This window comes from Apis cerana, linkage group LG6, assembly GCF_029169275.1.
Source record: "Apis cerana isolate GH-2021 linkage group LG6, AcerK_1.0, whole genome shotgun sequence".
Lineage (NCBI taxonomy): Eukaryota > Metazoa > Arthropoda > Insecta > Hymenoptera > Apidae > Apis > Apis cerana.
In genome coordinates this window covers 5,746,902-5,768,319 of record NC_083857.1, presented here as the reverse complement: position 1 = coordinate 5,768,319, position 21,418 = coordinate 5,746,902, and the positions used below count along the sequence as shown (strand labels likewise).

Below are 21,418 nucleotides of genomic sequence, written 5' to 3'. Positions count from 1 at the left end.
ACCATCGAGGGAAAAGAGGAGGAGGAGGAGGAGAGGGAGGAATGATTTAATTAAAAAGACTGGACGTGGTTTTCTTCTCGTCGCGATTTCGTAATTTCCGACGATGAAATCGAGCGACGAGAGAAAGAGGAAAAAAAAGGGGGAAGGGGTTTTGTCTGGTCCGAGGACGATGTCTGTGATCGTTTTGACTTTGATAAGAAATGGGCCAAAGTGGAGGAGGAACGGAAGAAAATTAAGGAAAGACGAAAGGGCGTGAGGGAGAGAGGACGGCAGAGAAAGAGAGAGAGATGGTGTGAGGGGAAATCAGACGTAAGAACGTGGAAAGTTGGACGGAAATCAAGGGAGAGAAAGGAGAGAAAAGCGATAGATAGGAAACGTAGAAAGTGAACGTGGCTGAGTGAGGATGGAGAGAGGGAGGGGAAGATAATTAGACAAGAAACGTAGACTTATTCCCTTCTTTCTTTCGCTTGGGTGAAATTTCTTTTCAAGAAAGAGACTTTCCCTTTCGTCTTATCGCTAATTTTTTTCAACGATGGCGTAACTGAAGAATTAATACTTTGAAGAGACTAGCTTTGATTGCGAATAGTTATATAATATTGTGTAAAAACTTTGAATCAAAATTGAAAATCTACAAGAAACATACTAATGAATATACTTTGTTAAAAAATATTGATCAAACAATATATATGTATCCTTATTTCTAAATACTTCTCCAATTTTGTTGAAAATATATTACATTTAACAGGCTCAATAACAAGATCTAAATACAAGTAGTAAAAAAAAAATGTTTATAAAAAGAAAAAGAGATGATGAAATCTTTTATTCGAGAAAGCTATAATTATTAAAAATTATTAATAATTATTAAAAATGGAAAACGAAATATCTCGAATAAGAAAATTAACGGAAAAGCGTAAGATAATAATGCTATATTGAAAGCAGAAGCAAAATTAGACATTGGTAAGAACATAGGGCGGAAATCAGGGGGAAAGGAAAGGAAGGAGGAGAGGCAGATAGGCAAACGTAGAAAGTGAACGTGGCTGGTAGTGAACGCAAAAGGGTAGATAATTAGACAAGAAACACAGAGACCCTTTCTCTCTTACCCAGCAGAGTTTCTTCCGACTTTCTCTCGGAGCCCGTATCCTCCTTAATTAAATATAAGCGCCGGCTTACCTCTGCTTCTTAAACCTTACCACCGTCGTTTCATCCACGCACCTCGTTTCCTCCGCCATCCTCGCCCTTTACCTCGCCAATTTCTATCCTCCTGCAACACCGAAAGGTACACCAAGTTGAGCCAACAATTCTCGTTCACGAAGTACTCGCGTGTACATAGATGTACTTTGGGTTGGTGCTCGCACTAGTTCACGAACAGGGATACCCTGTACATCTCTGCGAACGCGTGTAGGTATGCGACGAAGAGAAACACTTCGGGAGGCGTAGTGTATACACTCGTGTGTATACAGGGTGTCGGAAAGTCGTGGTGCAAGGAAAAAAAGAATTATTTTTTTTTAAGTAAAAATAAAAATCCAAAGCTTCGAATTTTATCTCTGAAAAAATATTTACAGAATGATATATAATATTGGAAAAAAAAATGAATGAATTATGAATTACTGTAACAAAGATATAGAATCATTTAGATGGAAATTTTAATTTATTTAATAATAATTCAATAACTTTAAAAATGTCTTAATTAAATACAATTTCTCTGGCCTTAATGAATTATTATTTGATGAATATTCTATATATATGAAACAAAGAGTAAAATACGGAATAAAATCTTGTTATTTAAATAGCTACCTCTCAAAAAATTAAATTCAATTAAGAATCAATAAATCCTTCTTCGAATCGTAATTAATCAAAATTAATCATCTGGCTATTTTCAATTTCAATTCAAATTCAATTTTCCCAAAAATAAAAATGAACAGATTCTATTCCTATACCCATCCTATACCTATTCTTATACTTCTATTTCTATACTTCCAGTTCTCCACTTCCATGACCCTTTCTCCATTTAAAATGTACTCTACATCCGATTATAGCACGAGATTATTGGAACACCCTGTATAAGCACGCGTGCGTATGATAGTACACAAGACATCGTCACGTAATTACGAGAGGGACCGAGCAGTTTGTGGAGGTCACACGCGGGACAGAGGCGCCCTCTCCTGAGCGGCTAATATGCCGAGGCTGATGCGATGCCTAGTGATACAGGTGTGGGACAAGGAAGGGTTATAATCGTTTTAAACGATCGCGCCAGGCCTGATTAAGGATCGCCGATCCTCTTAGCGGTGCCACTGATGGTGCTACCCACGGGCTTACAGCGTTTAGGCGACGTTCCCAACCCTTGTGCTATTTAGTTTGTTTTATTACGAGATGTTTGTCGAACATCGTTGAAAGGGAGAGAGGGCGGTAAAGGATGATTTAAGAAATTTTATTGCAAGAGTTACTAGATGGATTCAGGTGTGGTGGATAAGTTTTGAGAAGCGTGAAAATGTATTGGGTGTTCATTGGTAGAGTGGTAATCGTTGAAAAGAGTAAAATTGTTTGAAAAAAAAGAATAAATAAATAAATAAACGAAAGTGGAGGATAATTTGGAGGGTTAATAACGGTTGTTCGTTAACTCCATTTTTCTAAAAAAAGAAAAAAAAATTAGTTTAATTAATAAATATCAATAATCCATAATATCGATAAAATCAATCAGTAAATATTTATTTGTTAGTTGGAATAATAAAAATAAATTTATATTTCGAGTTTTTATACAATGGCATTGGTTAGAGTATTAAATTGAATTTCTTTTTAAATTAACAGGTATCGAACTTCTGCTATTCGATTAAATATTTCAATCCGCAGAAGTTATATAATTACTTTGGTTGTAAATGATCCATGATTTCGTCAGATTTCGTGGTTGAGTCGGTAGTTACTAATATTTTATATTTACGAGGTAAAAATACGCTATTGTTATATTCTTGGTTATTTCGTGTAACATTATTCATCTTGAAGTTACGATGAATCGTATTGTTCTTATAATTATCTTCGATTAATTTAGAAGGAAGATTATTAGATGCAGTCTTATTTACTGCATCGTTATTCTGTACCTTAGGAAATAGAATGTAAGTGTTATTGAAATTATGACCAATATTGTGAGTATTGTTTATAAAATTATTAACAAATGTATCATTGTTAGACATCCTACGTTGTTTATTCCAATTTAAAGTATAAGGCCATCGTTTCTGAAACGAAGACTCATTCCTATTATTGTGAACTGTATAAGGATGATTTGCTTGTCCCTGCAATCCTGGAAGATTACTTCTCGTTTCCTGTTCCTGATGTTCATTTTGTTGATTCGATTTCTCTAAAAAAAAGAAAAGAAAAAAAAAAAAAGAAAAAAATTCCATGAAATTAGTCTCAAGCTCCTGTCCTATTTACTTCTTAATGATCAAAAAGAACTAAATTCACCTGTTGACATCATTGGAAGTTCAAGGAATCTTTCAATAGACCGTCTATTATTATTCAAAGAATCCAATATCCTACGCAATATTCGTTGATAGGCAGTCCTATTCTGACCAGACGAGTTCAAAACATTGGACATCACGGAGTTTATCAAACTCGTATTGGTGGTTGCATCGGCTGGTACTACGTGAACCAAATGTTTCTGCCCCATCTGGTCAGTTCCAAGTATCAACCTGGGTATCAATTGCTTCGTCCTGCCTCCAGTTTCCTTCGATCTAACATCCGTCGAGGAGCTATTCGAACTTGGCTGCATCGTTTCCGACCGTTGCCTCTTAACGTTCTTCAGATCAATCCTCTCCTCGTCCTCTTTCCTCGGCATCGCGCTCGTGCTCTCCACACTCTGCACCCTGGTGACGTTTTCTGGAACACGTTTGGTGGAAACATGTTCGCCTCGATTGTCGCTCGTCTCCACGACAATTCGCTTCTCGGGCAACGAATTTTTATCGGCGTATATCCAGAATTGCTTAATCTTCTTCTGCTCCCCCGAAGAATCGTTCTCGACGGTCGCGTAAGCGCTCGCATCGTTGCGATAATTATGCTTGTCGTTCAAGTATATGTCCTGCTCGCCCTGCGACGTCACGTAGACGTACGACTGGGGCCACAAGCTCCTCATGTGATAGCTGCCGTCTATCTGCGGCACGATCGTCACTTGAAGATCGTGTCTCGAGCCACCGTGCGACGAGATTCTCTTGATTCTACGGAGCACCCACTTGACCGTGGCGTGGGTATGATCGTTGCACAGGGCGCATTCGGTGCATCCCTGCTGGCAGAAGAGCCAGTGGCCGCTTGGCAAGTGGTAAACATCGCCACGAGAGAGAACAACGTCAGTTGCGTCGCTCGGGGCGATTGGGAAGGGACCGTTGTAAAATGGCGCCTCCAAGACACGTCTGTAGAGGTGATAGTTGCCGGTTGGCGGCGGTGAGATCGTTCTGAACACGAATTCCCGGATGATGTGCTCCCAGTAGAACGGCTCGTTGAACGAGTGATCGGAGATGTGACGTTTTTGGGATCGTATCTTTGCTTGGCCGGCTTGCTTCGATGACGATTGTATTCCCATGGAGATCAATGAGAGCTGTGCAAAGAGTGAATTATATTTATAACACGTTGAACGGTGCGAAATACTTTTTTTTTTTTAGTTTTATCTGCGATGAAGCTATCTCGAAACCGATATGTATGCTTTGAGGATAGATTTTGAATTATAGTGTGTGTTTGCGCGTTGTGATGAAAGAAAAATGGGGGAAATTTGAAATTCGTGAATGGAAATATAAAGGAGTAATAGAAGGGAAATGGAGGAATTATTGGAATTTGGAAAATTAAAATTGATACGTTGCGGAATATATAATTGTAGAAATGAATAAATTTTAAAATTAAGCAAATTATAGAATGCAAAAGAGATGTGGATCTTTATATTATAAAGGTAACCAATGTAAGAAAAAGAATTTAATGGAAAAGATATGTCTAATTTTTACCGCTCGTGTTTCGATTGTATAAGACGAAATCAGGTTGAATCAAAAGGTATTTAATACTGTATAATGTCGTGTTTAAAATTGTGTTGCAATGTTAATCACAGAACGAGGATTTCACAAAGGAAGGAATATCGATTTTACTCACTATCACCATCGAGACAAGATTCCACTTCGTAGAATTCATGTTTCACTGTCTCTAATCGCGACGAGGCAGGGAAGAAACCGAAAGATAAAAAATTAAAGAGAATTCATGATGCACAGGGGTCGGTGTTACGTGTCTTACACCTGGCATACGACTGAATCATACAGAAATCATGATCAAGAAACCTCTGGTGTCGAACACATGTTGGAGACTCTACTACAAATAGTGGGATATCATCTAAGAAAATTGAGATTGCCTATAATTAAACATTTGATTCGCCGATCAAATATTGAAATACAAACATAATTCAGGTCGGATTTATGTGTGTGCAATATGAGAAAATTATGTGTCAAATGGATTTAAAAATTTATTTGTATAATTATCAAATTAACTTATCTTTTCGTTACATCTATTATTTTTGTTATCTTCGGTAGTAATTTTCATGATACGCAAATATTGAATAAATAATAATAAGCATATTAATATTCTTTTTTTTTTTGGTATAAAACAGAATAATAATTAGAAATATATATAAAAATCGATTAAGAAAGAAGGAACAGAAAAAAGAAGACAGAATAGAATTTAAAGATTCAGAAACTTATATGCTTATTAATTAATTGTCATTTATTTTTATTCTTAAATTATTTGTTTCATATATAATCCTTTTATTTAAAAAATATATCTAATACTAATTTCATAATAATTTCAATTATAATCATTATACATAATCTTATAATGCCTGTAATATAAACTTTTGATTAATATCAAGACTTTAGGAAAATCTATATAACTATATCGATAAAACGGAATTAATCGTTCTCCGTATCGACGATATAAATATTGGCGATCGATGCACGCGTTGTCCATGCCGGATAGACATTGCAAACGAGACAATGTCATACTGTGTGCCGGGTAAAATATGTACATCGCGAACTAATCTGCGTTTTGATCGTGAATTTGTTTCTATTCCGCGATAGGAACCACCTGTCACGTATGGTCAGATAAACGGTTTTACTATGCAAAGAATGGAACACGATAAATTATTGTTTCATTAATACGACACGACGGTAACGCAACACAGGACAGAAGTTATTGTGAACGAAACGCGTTAATATTAAAAGTGAACGGTTGTTGCATTTTTCACGGTGACAAACGTTTCTTTGTTTCAGGCTTCTGGTACACTAGGTTCCAGTTTTTGATGATAAATTGGATGACTTGTCCTTTAGAAAATTTTAAAAAAAAAGAATACGATGAGAAAAATTAAAATAATTAACATTAGAAGTAACTTTTTAATTGTTCTTTCATCAAAGACTAGATTTATAGAATATTTGTAACTCGTCACTGAAAATAAATTTTATATAATTTTAAGAATTTCAAATTTCTAAGAAAATGATCGTAAAAAATGTTTAAAGTTATTCTAGCTTCAATATTTTATCAATTTTTAAAAATGTAATTTGGTATTTAAAATATAAAATTTATAAAAATTATATATTTTCAAATTTAAAGCAAGGAAAAGGAAAGTTTCTATTACCAGCCACGAGATGGCAGTATAGATCAATAAGCTATGTGGCGCCATCTGTAGTTCATTCGTAGAAATAATCCAGTATACAGAAAAAAAGTATAAGGAATTTGTAGCTATACGGATAGAATAGCATACATATATGCTATTATCTGAAAGAAAGTTTCGATTTTTCGCCACGAGATGGCAGTAAAGATCAGTCCTCTCATGTGGTGCCATCTGCAGGTCATTTATAAAAGTAATTTAGAAATAGAAAATAAAAGCTTAAGAATTGATAGCTATAAACTATAGAATAAATATAATAATCGATTCTTTTGCTTCTATGACCAAAAAACATTAAAATACTTATATCGCTGTAAGATATTTTAACATTAATTTAGAATTAAACAAGAAAATTAAAGTATATAAGATATATAAAATATATACTAATCTAAGCGAAAGAAAGTTTCGATTTTTCGCCACGAGATGGCGGTAAAGATCAGTCCCCGTGTGTGGTGCCATCTGGAGGTCGTTCGATGAAACAATTTAGAAATAGAAAATTAAAGCATGAGAATTAATCGCTACAAACTATAGAATAAACATAATAATCGATTCTTTTGCTTCTATGACCAAAAAACATTAAAATACTTATATCGCTGTAAGATATTTTAACATTAATTTAGAATTAAACAAGAAAATTAAAATATATAAGATATATAAAGTATATACTAATATAAGCAAAAGGAAGTTTCGATTTTTCGCCACGAGATGGCGGTAAAGATCAGTCCCATCATGTGCTGCCATCTGCTGTTCATTCAGTGAAGTAATTTAGAAATAGAAAATTAAAGCATAAGAATTGATCGCTATAAACTATAGAATAAAAGTTATAGTCGATTCTTTTGCTTCTATGCTTAAAAAACATTAAAATACTCATATCGCTGTAAGATATTTTAACATTAATTTAGAATGAAACAAGAAAATTAAAGTATATAAGATATATAAAGTATATATATATAATATAAGCAAAAGAAAGTTTCGATTTTTCGCCACGAGATGGCGGTAAAGATCAGTCCGTCATGTGCTGCCATCTGTAGAATAAATTCTTACTATTCTCTGTCCTTCTTTTTTTATTTACTTTCTTTGTCTATATTAGTTTCTATGATAGTCCAAAGATGGCGGTAAAGATCAGTCCGTCATGTGCTGCCATCTGTAGAATAAATTCTTACTATTCTCTGTCCTTCTTTTTTTATTTACTTTTTTTGTCTATATTAGTTTCTATGATAGTCCAAAGATGGCGGTAAAGATCAGTCCGTCATGTGCTGCCATCTGTAGAATAAATTCTTACTATTTCTTACTATTCTCTGTCCTTCTTTTCTTATTTACTTTCTTTGTCTATATTAGTTTCTATGATAGTCCAGAGATGGCGGTAAAGATCAGTCCGTCATGTGCTGCCATCTGTAGAATAAATTCTTATTCTCTGTCCTTCTTTTTTTATTTACTTTCTTTGTCTATATTAGTTTCTATAACAGTCCAGAGATGGCGCGGGATGTACGATTTTTAAGCTATTTTGATTTTTTTTCTTTATTTATTCTTCTTGTCTATTCCTATACGATTCTACATAGGATATTTACAAGAAAATAAATGAAAATCATCAATATCACAATGATATGTTTATGTGACATTTAAAAGATAGAATTAAAAGAAGGGTTACCGTAAAATCAAAAACACATCTTTATTATGTTTCTTTTTTATGAATATTTTGAAAAATTGTTAGGGTGAAGAAAAATGACGGCGAATGATGTGGCCAGTCTACAAGTTTCTTTACCTCAAATGTTAGATTTAGCATTGGGGACTCCAGAAGTAAACAGAATTATTTTCTTTTCCTTTATATATGCAAAATAATTATTCATGAAATGAGAGATAAGAATTACTTTAACGACAGGTACGTCGTTTTACGTTCGCGTTTAGGTTGGAGCAGTAAATTTAAATATCCTTCATAACTTCCTTCACATTCTACTACATCACATAAATTTAAAATCGACTAAGGTTGAGTATCGTGGTGACGATGCTAAACGAATCAAGGTAAAATAGTTTTCTTGATTATTGGTTCTATATTTAATTCAAAATTTATTTAAACGAGAATAAATATATTATGAAATTTTAATTAATATGTATTCGTAGACATTGGTAAGTTCTCTAAAAGAGGGTCCTTCGCTTTATCTTCAAGAATACAGTATTATCGATGACAAGGATGTAGAGAAAAAACGAGTTCATCCCGATGAAGGTATAAGAGTGGATGTGATTGAAGGTAAGAAAATACTTTGATGATCTTATTATATTAAAAAAAAAAAAAAAAAAACAAACAAAACAAAACTATAATCAATACCTCATAAGAATGAATCACTTTAATTTTTGAAAAATGAAATAATAATCATACACATTTTGAAATTCTAAAATTCAGAATTTTTAAATTTAGAATTGTAGATAATTGCTTTATCTTTTGACCTTATGTTTGTTTAAAAATCATTATTTCTTAATACATTTAGAAAATTTCACAATTTAATAGTCTACAAATTTTTAATAAAGATATAAAATAATCAGTTGCACGAAATTTCTATCTAAAAAAAGATATTATTTTAAAAATAAGATACAAAAAACTATAAATACATCATACTAATGAAATTTCAACTTCTAAAAACTATTTAAGATTAAAATTAAACGAATTTTTAATAAATTTATAAATCTGAAGAAAAGGATGAAGATTTAAAGAAGACAGAGGGTATAAAACAAAAAATTGGTCCTAAAACAAAAGATGAAGAAGTGGAAACAATCATATACATCGAACCGATCGTTGATGGTGCAATCCCCAGTGCTTTAGCTTTTAAACAGCTCGAGCAAAATGTAAAAAATTTGATCTTTATATAAATTCAAATAATTCTTTCTTCATCATCTATCTTTTATTATATTATTCTTTCCTTTTCTTTTCGAAATTCGAAAGTGCTAAATCGTTAAAATGTATTGTCATTTCTTTCCTCATCCACGCGAGAAAAATATTGGGCACAAAATTGAACGATTGATTATTCGTTATTTCATTCAAAATATCTGAACAGATGAGCGATCTTCAGCAACAGTTTCAAGCACTGGAAGAATTAGCGAAGACACCAGAACTTATCGAGCGTTTAAAAGGCAAGATCACGGATCCCTTGACCGATGTTTGGCAAATTATTAACATCACCAAAAGATTAGATGCTAGTGAACAAGGTATTGATAAGGTATAACTTGATTGCTTCAATCGTTATTTAATAATTGTGAATAATTTATTCGATGCGTCTATTATTTTATTATATATTTAAAAATTTTAGATTTGAGTTAATCTTAAGTAATTATTCGAAAATTTATATAATTCTCCATTATTTCATTACGTTTCAAATTCTAGAAAAAATTGAATTTCATTCATCAATTGAAATAAATAAAATAAATAAAATAATCCACACTCTTCAAACTCTCCATTAAAAAATTAAAATTAATTTCTGGAATTCAATCTAATAACAACAACAACAACAACAACAACAATAATAATAATAATAATGATGATAATAATAATAATAATAATAATAATAATAATAATAATAATAATAATAATAATAATAATAATAATAATAATAATAATAATAATAATAGTATCACATAAATCACAGAGAAAATAGAAACTATTTAATCTTGCTAACATGCATAATTAAATAAAATTTTATAAATCAAAATAAAATTTTCTATCCTTCTCAATTTTAAAATCGTTCTTCGAAATCTCTTTATTTTTCACGAAACTCAAAGAGAATGGAATTATACACATACACACACACATACACATATATATATATTCAATTTTCAGTTAACGAAAATGGTACAAGATGTGATGAAAGGTGACATAAGCCTAGCGACAACCGAGATATCAAAGTTGGAAGAAAAGATAACGCATTTGGAAAACTCTTTAAACAATTTGGAAAATGTCGTTAAGAATTTGCATGTGATCGCAAGCGAATATGGCGCAGAGATGGAACAAGAAGTCGAAAAAGAGATAATAGAAGGTGCAGAGGAACCTCATCCACCAGCGGCTCAACGAATTTCGTTAAGCGAGCTCTTGGGTGGAATAGATATAAAAGAGATGCACAAAGACGTGGCTACGTTGCAGGAGGAGGTTAATCAAATAAAGAATGATTTGAAGAATTTAGAGAACGAGTTCGGCCAGGCAAAAGATGGTAATGAATCATGATCAAATAATATAGTGATATAAATGAATAATAATGTAAATAAGTTTAATTTAACAGTTGACAGTTTTGGACAATTGATATATTTTAATTTTTAATTTTTATTGCATCAGTTGTGACTATTGTGAGTTGAAAGAAATATTATATTATAAAACAAAATCTTTCAAGAATAAATTTTTATCTTATTTCTATTTATCTAAATTTTCATAATATTGAAATATTTATTTTGATTATTTTAATATTTTCAGCAAATAATTAATTTTAATTTTTAATCTTACAAAAAGTAAATACATTTTTGTTAGTTTTAAAATTATTTTCATTGGCAGGTTTATGACTCTATTCTTATTTTAATTTATTGTAATATCAAAAATATTTCTTGGCAAATAAATGAACAAATATTTTTCTAAATAAAATTTAATAAATAACAAGAGTAATCGATGTGATTATTTATTTACACTGATGTTTACGATATTTCATAATTGATTTCCAAAAAAAATATTTTTACAGAATTCGTCACTAAACTAGATCAAAAACATCAAACAATACAAACACTAAAGGAGCAGCTCGAAGAAGTAGCGCAAGAAGCTAAGAAGAAAATAGAGGTTGTAACTGAAATAAAAGAAGTAGAAAAAGAAGAGCCTAAAGAAATACCTAAAGAAATACCTAAGGAAGTGCCTAAAGAAACACCTAGGGAAACTCCTACAGATTCGCCAAAACCAATGAAAGAGGAAAAAGGGGTAAATTCGGAGGAATTGGAGACCGTGAAAGGTCGAATCTCAAAATTAGAAAAGGATGTGATGAATTTGCACGAGAAAGTAGAGACTACACACATAATCGATGCTGCCAATCTCGAGAACATGGCGTCCAAAGTTCAGGAAATGCAAGGTGATGTGGAGAAATTGACCCAGATTACAGATAATCTGATCGATGAACGCGAAACTCGCGAGATGCATTTCAGCGTTAGTATCTTTGATCACCTAACCTTATTAATCATTTTAAAAAACTTTTTTTCTTTTATTTGTCGCATTATTAATTTTCTATCGACGTTTGTTTGTAATATTTAACACATATTTAATGCACGTATATATACATACATATATATATTTCTTTAATTTTGATTCCACGATTTTTAAACAAATTGTGTGACATTACTAGGCGTTACTAGAGCAAGTAGAACTTTTGAAAACGATTAAAGCTGACAGAGAAGATCTGGAGGAGGCGCTTGCCGAGAAAGCTGATGCCCAGGCGATACACAGAAAGGTTTTTCTAAATTTTTATAATTAAAAATAATCGAATTCAAAAATTATTCGAGCAAGCCAATAAGAAAAAGATGATTCCTTTTTTTAATAAATTTATTCGTTATAGGTGTCTTACGACCAATTCGATGCGGCTTGCGATGATCTCGCTCATGGTCTCGAAGACGCGATCAATAAATTAGGGCAACAGGAAATGATCTTGCAACAAGCTCTAGACGAAGTGCAAAAGGAGATCGAGGGTAAAGTAGACAAGATCGAGATATCTCCGTTGAAAGAGTTCGTGAACCAGCGACTGAAGGTGCTCCAAGATAAGCTGAAGAAGGTGGCGGAAGCGAGAGAGGAAATCGAGGCTGCTGGAACGAAGAAGTTGCTCAGGTAAGAAGAAAATTTCTAAATCGAAAGTTTATTCATGTTGCACTGACATGTATTTCCAAATTTCTTTTCCATCTATTGCTAGGGACGTTCAATGCATATCCTGTGACAAGGATGTGGTCATGAGGATGGATGGCGTTCCCAGATTTAAAGTGGAAACATTACCATGCACCACAAGCATGAAGCCATATCTGACCTACGAGTTGGATCAAGTTAGAAAACAGCACAGGAAATTGCCCCATAGCAGAAATATGATTCAATTCGAGGCAGCTATTCAAGAGGAGGCAAAGAAACAGAGGAGTGCGAGAGCAGAGGCACTTGTAAAGACTCCTAGGTACGCATACACGACTCGACTTGTTATCAAACATCTAATGTTTAAGATTCAATTTTCTTTTTTAAATTAATCTCTATTGTTGACAGAAAAATGAATTCCTTTTGGATAAGGAAACTTTTGAACAATGGAACACAGACTTTTCTTTTAGATCAATTATTCTACGTTTTTATTTATAACAATATTATATTTCTCAAATATTTTCTTTTTCCATCAATATAAAGTTCAATCTCAAATTAAATTTCATCTGTTTACATCGTTGTGAAAAATATATATAATGTACAGTTTTAATAATTCATTGAAGGAGGTTCTACAATAAAAAAGAAAAATGGATTAAAAAAATAAGTGAAACTGAATTAATTAATTTCATTGAAAACATTCTCAACCGTCAGAGATCATCTGTGCAATCGATACTGCGGCGGTAGTCACACGATTACGACTCCACAGCAGAGAGTAATGCGAGTGGGCCATTTCCTCACTCAGTGGGGACCGGAAATAATTCAGCTGACGGAAGGGATGATAAAGGGAACGGATGGTAGAATGTACAAAAGTCGGCGTATGCCAGAAAAAATCGACGTTTGCGGGCCTGCATACTGCGATTTGCCATCGGTAATCGTTCATTATCTATGCACTTTTCAGCTTCGAAAGATAACGGAAGATAATTGGATTTCAGGACAGACAGTCTGCGATTTCCGTGAACTCCTCTATACCACCGCATAAACTAACTGCTGAGAAAATGATGTCTCCTAACCCAAGTAGAACGAATAGACATTTTTATTCCGTTTCCTTTCAAAACAATTTTCTTATTATGTCTATTATATGTGAATACGTGTATTTAAATATAAAATATTCCGTTGCTGTATTTTTTTATTTTCTTATGTATATTATAACAATGGAAAAGAGTAGAGAAGTTCGTTCTAAAAAAAAAGATGAAAAAAATTCATCTTTTGAACAAATTATAATAACACTAATATAATTTCGAAAGGGGGAAAACGAAACATGCCTATGAAGAGAAGACCTCGGGAAATGGCCAAAGAAGTGATAGAAGAGGTAAATAAATTGGAAAGTTTAAAGAAAATAAATTTTATAATAGGCACAAAGAAAAATAAGATAAATAAAATACTTTACATCATACGCTACATGTATTAATCTATGTAGCCTTGAACTTTTGTCCATGAGAATATTTAGCATATTAATTACGCAAAAGATATCTCGTTCACGAAACAATGGCAATATACTTCGAGGATTTTGTTCATTCATAGACATTGTTTAAGAGAAACACCCATCCATTTCATTTCTTAATAAATGAAAATAATATTTAAATCGTTTATAGCTTGCAGAAACAACTGCAACAGAGGGGGAAGATCAGGAGTCTATTGGTCCAATCGATGCAACGATTTCTGATCGTATTATTCGTTACACGGACGACGAGGACATCGGGGAACAAGATTAAATAAAAATCTGAATAAACGTCTAAATACATTTTCCACGAAATGATTGATTCAAAATTTTCTAATCACCTTATCGTAATCTGAAACAAATTGTGATCACCTGAATAATATAAGGTATAGTATAATAAAGATGTAAAAAATATAAAATATCGAAGAAACCACACGCATACATCTAAATCTGTTTATTAATTTCTATAAGAAAGAAATATTGAAATTATCGAAATTTGAAAATGGAATTATCGAAATCCAAGACATATATTTTTACCTTCTCCTTTTCACTCTACTCGCATATGATTTGTATAATAAATATCAACAAACAATCGATAGATTAGGAAAACAAAAAACTGTTGTTTTATTAAATGTTTTATTATTAAGAGGGAATTTCGGAGTACACAAGACTATCTAGTGAAGTCGATTTGGAACATCGGTGGTCTGCTAGAAACAAAAATACCACGCATCATGACTACACTAGATCGCTCTTCGTTTATTGCACATCACACACCGTTCGAAAACCGTTTACATAAAAGGTGTACACAGCGCTTCGAATAGTCTTTTATAATAATATTGGACTCGTTCTCCATTTTCCTCCATTCGATCATTTCCCCATCTTGACGTTCGATCACATCTTCCTACAAACGACTATGCGCTAGTGTTTCTTGTAATAATAATACAATATTTATGTATACGTGTAATGATGTATACATTTGGGGCTAGATTCTACTTCATATAAATTTCAAGGTACAGGAAGTATCTACAAGTATCTACCACATAATTTACGACTGTCTTGTTCTTGTGTTTTTTTCTTTTTTTTTTCTTTTTTTTCTTTTTTTCCTCCCCTTTTATTCATTTTGGTGAACGGCGTTTTTTTCTTTAATCTACGTCTGCTAAATATACCTAACCTAATAATAATATTACCATAGATTACCTCGCTATGATCTTAAAATCAACGGTATACACGGAATCATGACAGTAAGATCATTGGCTTATAATGACACAATGCAATAAATAGAATGCCAAATAAATATACGTACAGATAGATTATACTTATTTTTTTTTCCCCCTCCTCGATAATAATTCATTAAAGGGTTGGGAACAATATAATGTCTTAAATATTAACATGGATATGCATTATCGATTACAGTTAATAATACTGGCAGCTTAAAGTACAACGTGTATGTATTACACTCAACCTAATCGAGAAAGGAATGGTAGAGAGTGCCAAATATACGTACATTTGGTAATTATTCGTTTGCAATTTACTTAATGAAATAAATACACTGGTATTCGCGATATACGCGATTTCCATCAACAAATCAACAAATTTGGAATGGAATATATCTAACGATAAGAAAATAAATAATACCTAGGAAAAATCGTATCTAAGATTACTATTGCAGGCATCATGGCACTCGTCTACGTATGATGTGGTCTCTAGATTATGTTTAATCGATGACGAAGTACATAAAATATTTGGTTACGTGCCACCACAGACTCAATTGACCAACGAAAGAAGAAAACTCGTTCACAACCGTATGCGAATCGAATCCTAATCTCGAAATAATTATTGTAACACCACGGACGTCTCTCGTATCGCGTTCGTTAGATACGCGTCGTTGCTGATTACCCAATTACAATATCGACTTAAAAAGTATCGTTATCGTTAATTTTATTATTACGCTATCGTTATTGTTAATTATTATTATTATTATTATTATTATTATTATCGTATTATCATAATCGTACGTACGAGAATATTGCACACAGCGACCAACAGACAATGGATAAAGGGAATTAAGTAACAGATCACAGGTGAAACTAGGCTATCTCTGTAACAAATTCAATATCACATGAAAAAATATGTATCGGTTGCCACCTATCGCAAAAATCTCCCAAAAATAAGAGACTGTCGGACGGATGACTCGAGTGACGAGCCATCGATGGTTCGGATTGGCTGACCTCGATCATCTTTATTCACTTTTCTTCACCGGTCAGTCCGGACGAAAAAATATTATCATCATCATCATCATTATCATCATCATGTTCACGTCCATTCTTCCCTCGTTTCTCTATTCGATATTACCAAGCAACTGTCAGATCAATTTTACCGGTCTGAGCCTAATCGCTTATCAATGACGACGAATATAACTAAAAACTTCGACTAAATGATTAGACGATTAGCAGTAAACTTTGGCAAACTTTGAACCGCGGTTATGGAACCACGTTACCTCGTCCATTCTTCGTCTTCTACTTCTTTCTCCCTGCCTTTCCTCGCACGAACGAAAACACGACTTAACTCTTTTCTTTGGCTTCCAGCTCTTCGGCAGTGGCCACGTGGCACGGCCAACTACGTGTATATCTAATTCTAAAGCACGTATTACCTCTTCCTAGATTATCGTAATACGACAACTCTGATCCCATTGATAAGTTTCTTACAAGAAACTCGTGGCTTCGCCACGAGCACAAGGAACAACCATTTTTTTTTTTTTGTAAAGCTCTTACGGTGCTTCCACGAACTCTCCACGCCTCTCTTTCCGTCCCACGATATATCAATCATTCTACGTCATCGATACTCCGCTAATTCTCTTATATTTATACACATAAACGTTATATACCTTCCTTTAAAATCATTCTGGAAAAAAACAGACTTTCCTTTGTTACAATCTTCGTTTCTCTACTGCGTTATCTTACTATCTTACTCCTATTAACTCCTATGCAAGCCATTTTAATCGAATGAAATTGTTGAAATTCATTTCGCGAAAATAAAGAGGCACCTCTCTTTCACAGAGAGAGGTAGAGTTGCGCGATGCTTTTTTTGAGGGGGGAAGACGATTGAATGAAATGATCATCGAATCCTTGAACGCTCGTTTCGAATATAAAAATGCTTTCTTTCCTTTATAATAATCTTATCGGAATAAAATATCATCGAAGCGTCGCAATTTAATATCTCAGGACAACTAATCCATGTCGTGGCTAATAAAGCTATAGTGCGGAGTTATGTAAACGAAGACGATTAATTTCAAAGTCATTTGCTAAATCTACGAAAAATTTTTCGCTGATTACAAGTTTTGTACTGTGTTATTCCCGTGAATAGTTTCATCTTTCTCGATCGATTCGATCGTTGTCCTTTTCATTTTCTCTCTCGATCCACCTCGGAAGCTCGAAAAAATTAATCGTCACAGCCTCGAATTGGAACGCGAGACTGGAATGGAAATTTTAATGGAAGTGCCAAATCGTCGTTCTAGTTTTTAATCGTTCTAATTCCGTTACTATATATCAAATGAAAATTAATCTTATTAATCTAGATATAAATTATAAAATTATTAGAATTCTTCTGTATATTTTTATAATTGTAAAAAAATAAAAACGATGATAATTTTAGAAAAAATATTTAAAAAATTTTTTAAATTTTAGTATGTTTTTTTTTAATCCATTTCAATTTTTGAGAACATGCACACACACGATTAATAAGATTATCAAGATAAATAGAATGTTTATTAAAATAATATTTTAGATATTAAATTTTCATTATATCATCGTTGATAAATCAGTATCAATATGGAATTAGTAAGGAATTAATTGAATTCTCTTTTAAAAACGGAACTAGAACATTATCAAAACCTAGAACTACGAAGTGTCTTATCTGTATTCTAGACTTTTTTGTAGAATATCATTCTCCACGCGCAACAAACATTTTCTTTTATATACCTACCATCTCTTTCCCTCTTATAAATAACTTTCGGAGTACTGTTCAGGTTTTTTTTTTTGAGTAATCTTCGTGGGTAAAAGGATATCAAAAAGTGGGAAGCGCCTTAAACAGCGCTACGATAGATGCGCTACAAAAGCTGAGCTATGACTGGATGTAGAAGACACATGTGTTCGGCGCCACGTATCGGAAGACGGTTCACGCTGAAGTGACGAACCATTTCCGGTATACTGTCGAACGGTTTGCTAAATTGACCCAGGATGTACGCGTTCAACTCTTCATTTTTTTGGATACGCATGTGCATGAAACCGCGAGCACTCCTGAAAATGAAAACATTTCTTTAAATATGTATGCCCGATTTTTCTAATAATTTAAATTTTTCGTCTATATTCAGTTTAAAGTTTTATTATTAATAAAAAAAGGAAAGAATAGAACACAAAAATTTTTTCTTAATATAAATATACAATGTATTTACACAATCTCGAATAATTTTTAAAATTCAAACAATTTCTCAAGTGTTTAATTTAAGGTATTGCGTTAAGAGATAGATGAAATTACGAAAAAAGAAAAACCATCAATTTAAGTATTCACTTACTTTAACGATAAAGAATAATCTTGTTTGGTCGATTCGCTGTTCCTCACCAAATAACTTCCTTCTCTCAGAAGTCGTAGGACAGCTTCCGCCTCGATCCTTGTGATGGATCCGTGGTACCATCTGTGAGAAGAGAGAACAAACAAAAAAAAAAAAAAACATTACCCAATCAACCAACGATATTTCTCAAACGAAAAAAATCTCTTCGTAAATTTTTTTTCAAGATCCTGCATCCTCAAAAAAAGGCTTCACTAGAACTAACAATTACATCTCCACACAGAAATTAAACGTATAATAAAAATTCTCAACGAAGGGAAAAAAATCTCTTCCTAAAATTTTATTTATGTTCAACAAAATCTTTCCCCGGAAGGATTTGCGAAAAAAAGGCAGAGTGCAAAAATTATGCGGGAGACAAGGACGCACCCTTGTCTCTCCAGAGGAAGGCCCACGTCGACCAGATCAGCGGATCCTCGGGCGGTGTTAATCTCGAGTGGCAATCCAAGGCTGAGACCTCCCGGTTTTTTAGGTGGAAGTTGACCGCTGTTTCCACCGTTGCCAGTCCCGTTCCCAGCGTCCAGATTCAGTGTCATCTTCGGACGCGCCAGTCCGCCGCCTGAAATGAGTCACGCGACAGTTAGACGCCGTGAAATTCCCCGGGGTAAACATCGATTATACGCGACGCGGTAGACGGAGGAAACCTCTCTCCCTCCCCCCTCCCCCTCCCCTCGCAGATTTTATGGCATCCCTTCGCGTAATTGGAACAAATCGAACCTCGGCTCTCGCGAAGATTCACGACGACAGGAAGTAAATTCCCTGAGCGATACGCTATAATGTCTGCGCTTGTTGTTGTGTACAGTCGGTTGGAGTGTGGAATGATTATGAGAGAGTGAAATCGTTTCGAGGAAGATTTCGAGAAAGGTTTTTTTTTTATTTGTGGCCATTGGACGAGGAGATGGATAGCTTTATGATGATAGACGAGTGTATCGCGAGTTTTAGGGTAGATAATTGGTGATAGAACTTTATATTGTTTTATAACAATGTAAATATATTTTTATCGTGGGAATATAGAATTTAATTTTGAAATTGAATTTTGCTAGATTTGCTTATTATTAATCTGAATTTTTATTATTTGAACTGACTAATTGCTATTTCGTTTGACGTTTTCATAATGTAACATAATTTAAAAAATATGTATTTATCTTTAATAGAAAATAAATAAAGAATCTCATTGAATATTAGGAAAATATAATATTTTTAAAATTACTTTCAAATTTGTGAAGGAAAACAATATTAATCGTATATATCGTAATAATTTTATATTATTTTATAAAATATGAAATCCTACAATCTAATCGCAAAAATATAGTAAAAGCACAAAATATAAGAATAATTTATATATTTTTCTCCTTTAAACGAGAATAATAAATAAATATAAAAAGAAATGATTGAATTAATAATTTCCAAAAGGAACATTATTAATCAAGTTTTTATTCTTGAATGAATGCTCGAATAGATTCTATGGACTGGACATAACCGTGTCATCAATAAACCGTGTCTCTCAAAGAGCGAAGAGTCGATAATCCCCGGCAAGAAATACTTTCTTCGAAGTGGAACAATCGACCGTGACTTTGGATGCTGCATTGTCGAGGTATGATAATGGAACGTCTGTTCCACGGATAGATCGTGCGCTTTCACTTGGCGGAAACAATACAATCGAAATTCCTTTCTCGAATTTTTTTCCTCCTTTTCCCACACCCACCTAAGCAGGATTTCCATCGATTGTTGGAAAGTTTTCACCCTTCTACCACTTAAGATTCACGCGCAAATTACGAGCATTGTCTTCTGATAAACAATGTGGCTCGAGATACAAGATATCTCCACCTTCTTCATCGTGAATGCCGGCTACTATTCGATTGAAGTCGTGAGGTATTACGCTTATTAAAGGTTCCACGACTTCAAAATTAGACGAGGAGAAGAGAAATTGCGATTCCATTAAGGGAGTGTGAGGATAAATTTATGAAAATGAAATCAAGATATGATTCATTGCGTGCCAGCTTTGTCTTACTTTAATTATGTTTCATTTACAAAATGGAATGTTTTGTATCAAGTACATTTAGAATATGATCCTTTGATTAAATGTCACGTTGAAAATGTTTCGAAATTGTATCAACTGCGACAAATAAATTTTGATTAGTCCGTCTAAAGTGATTATATTGAAAGATATACAGAAATTATTTTTCAAGTTACATCCAACTCGTCGATAACAATAATCTGACCAACGCAAAAATGAAAAAGAACAAAAATTCGTATTCTTCCAAAATATAAAAGTAAAAAATTCTAAATTCGTCATTTTGCCAAAGAAACTGATAAATATAATAGCCATAATCACAAACATATAATTACAATCTACAATTTTTTCCGTATTTTCTCCAAAACGATTGTCAAATCTTTAACCACCCCAATCAATCCAAAATCATCAGACATAAAGTACATTTAATAGAAACATACTTATCCCCTCCCCCTCTCCCAATGATATTGATCAACAACGACCAATCCTATCCTCCACAACGACGAAAAACATCCCCTCTCCCGCTTCATCAAGAATTTATAAATTTCGCTAAGTAAATTCTTCCGGGAGTTTTCCATCGGGGGTTAGCGTCAATGTTATTACAGTCTCTCTCGTGAAAGTTCGAGAGATGATAATCGAGAGAGGGTCCGGATCGTGGGCCAAGAAAGTGAGCGCGCTTGGTAATTTCATTTGTCGGGGTGGGTACAATCTCTTAGCGGTCAGACTTTTCCAAGGTTGGTTGCATGATCCAGGTACGATGGGATTGC

General features: G+C 33.3%; 3 protein-coding genes across 6 annotated transcripts in view; 1 reads left to right on the top strand and 2 right to left on the bottom strand.

The window, feature by feature from the left end:
* Positions 1–2,716: 2,716 nt before the first annotated feature.
* On the bottom strand, positions 2,717–5,446 carry LOC107998303 (uncharacterized). 2 transcript variants are annotated; one of them, XM_017057502.3, is made up of 4 exons: positions 5,119–5,431; positions 3,454–4,579; positions 3,191–3,349; positions 2,954–3,092 (listed from the first exon to the last, which is right to left on the bottom strand). In XM_017057502.3, the coding sequence occupies exons 1-4, from the start codon at positions 5,155–5,157 to the stop codon at positions 3,082–3,084; spliced, it is 1,335 nt and encodes a 444-aa protein (XP_016912991.2). In that variant the 5' UTR covers positions 5,158–5,431; the 3' UTR covers positions 2,954–3,081. The 2 variants fall into 2 exon arrangements, with proteins under 2 accessions (XP_028522774.2, XP_016912991.2); XM_028666973.2 differs by having other exon boundaries at positions 2,717–3,349; positions 5,119–5,446.
* Positions 5,447–8,392: 2,946 nt separating this feature from the next.
* Positions 8,393–15,329, top strand: LOC107998268 (uveal autoantigen with coiled-coil domains and ankyrin repeats protein). Of its 3 annotated transcripts, XR_009830051.1 has the most exons (11): positions 8,393–8,695; positions 8,795–8,921; positions 9,724–9,885; positions 10,503–10,869; positions 11,386–11,837; positions 12,034–12,138; positions 12,244–12,509; positions 12,592–12,840; positions 13,230–13,446; positions 13,511–13,887; positions 14,171–15,329. XR_009830051.1 is itself a non-coding variant. In XM_062076127.1 (9 exons), the coding sequence occupies exons 3-9, from the start codon at positions 9,724–9,726 to the stop codon at positions 13,555–13,557; spliced, it is 1,929 nt and encodes a 642-aa protein (XP_061932111.1). In that variant the 5' UTR covers positions 8,393–8,695; positions 8,795–8,921; the 3' UTR covers positions 13,558–13,855. The 3 variants fall into 3 exon arrangements, 1 of the variants encoding a protein (XP_061932111.1); XR_009830052.1 differs by lacking the exon at positions 9,724–9,885; XM_062076127.1 differs by lacking the exon at positions 14,171–15,329 and having other exon boundaries at positions 13,230–13,855.
* LOC107998302 (uncharacterized) overlaps positions 14,636–21,418 on the bottom strand; it is a 201,811-nt gene continuing 195,028 nt past the window's right edge. The window contains exons 7-9 of the mRNA XM_017057500.3: positions 19,007–19,196; positions 18,587–18,706; positions 14,636–18,311 (exon numbers count right to left, since the gene is read on the bottom strand). Coding sequence (XP_016912989.2) covers positions 18,122–18,311; positions 18,587–18,706; positions 19,007–19,196 — 500 coding nt within the window. The 3' untranslated portion in view covers positions 14,636–18,121. The remainder of the gene's footprint in view (positions 18,312–18,586; positions 18,707–19,006; positions 19,197–21,418) is intronic.

What these genes read in the sequence shown, in the direction of transcription:
- LOC107998303 (XM_028666973.2), bottom strand. Translation starts at nt 5,157, where the DNA reads ATGAATTCTACGAAGTGGAATCTTGTCTCGATGGTGATA. An exon ending in ATCTTGTCTCGATGGTGATA is followed by an intron (nt 4,580 to 5,118) that starts GTGAGTAAAATC and finishes CTCTTTGCACAG; the next exon opens with CTCTCATTGATCTCCATGGG. An exon ending in ACTTCCAATGATGTCAACAG is followed by an intron (nt 3,350 to 3,453) that starts GTGAATTTAGTT and finishes TCTTTTTTTTAG; the next exon opens with AGAAATCGAATCAACAAAAT.
- LOC107998268 (XM_062076127.1), top strand. Translation starts at nt 9,724, where the DNA reads ATGAGCGATCTTCAGCAACAGTTTCAAGCACTGGAAGAATTAGCGAAG. An exon ending in GTGAACAAGGTATTGATAAG is followed by an intron (nt 9,886 to 10,502) that starts GTATAACTTGAT and finishes TTCAATTTTCAG; the next exon opens with TTAACGAAAATGGTACAAGA. An exon ending in CCCAGGCGATACACAGAAAG is followed by an intron (nt 12,139 to 12,243) that starts GTTTTTCTAAAT and finishes TATTCGTTATAG; the next exon opens with GTGTCTTACGACCAATTCGA.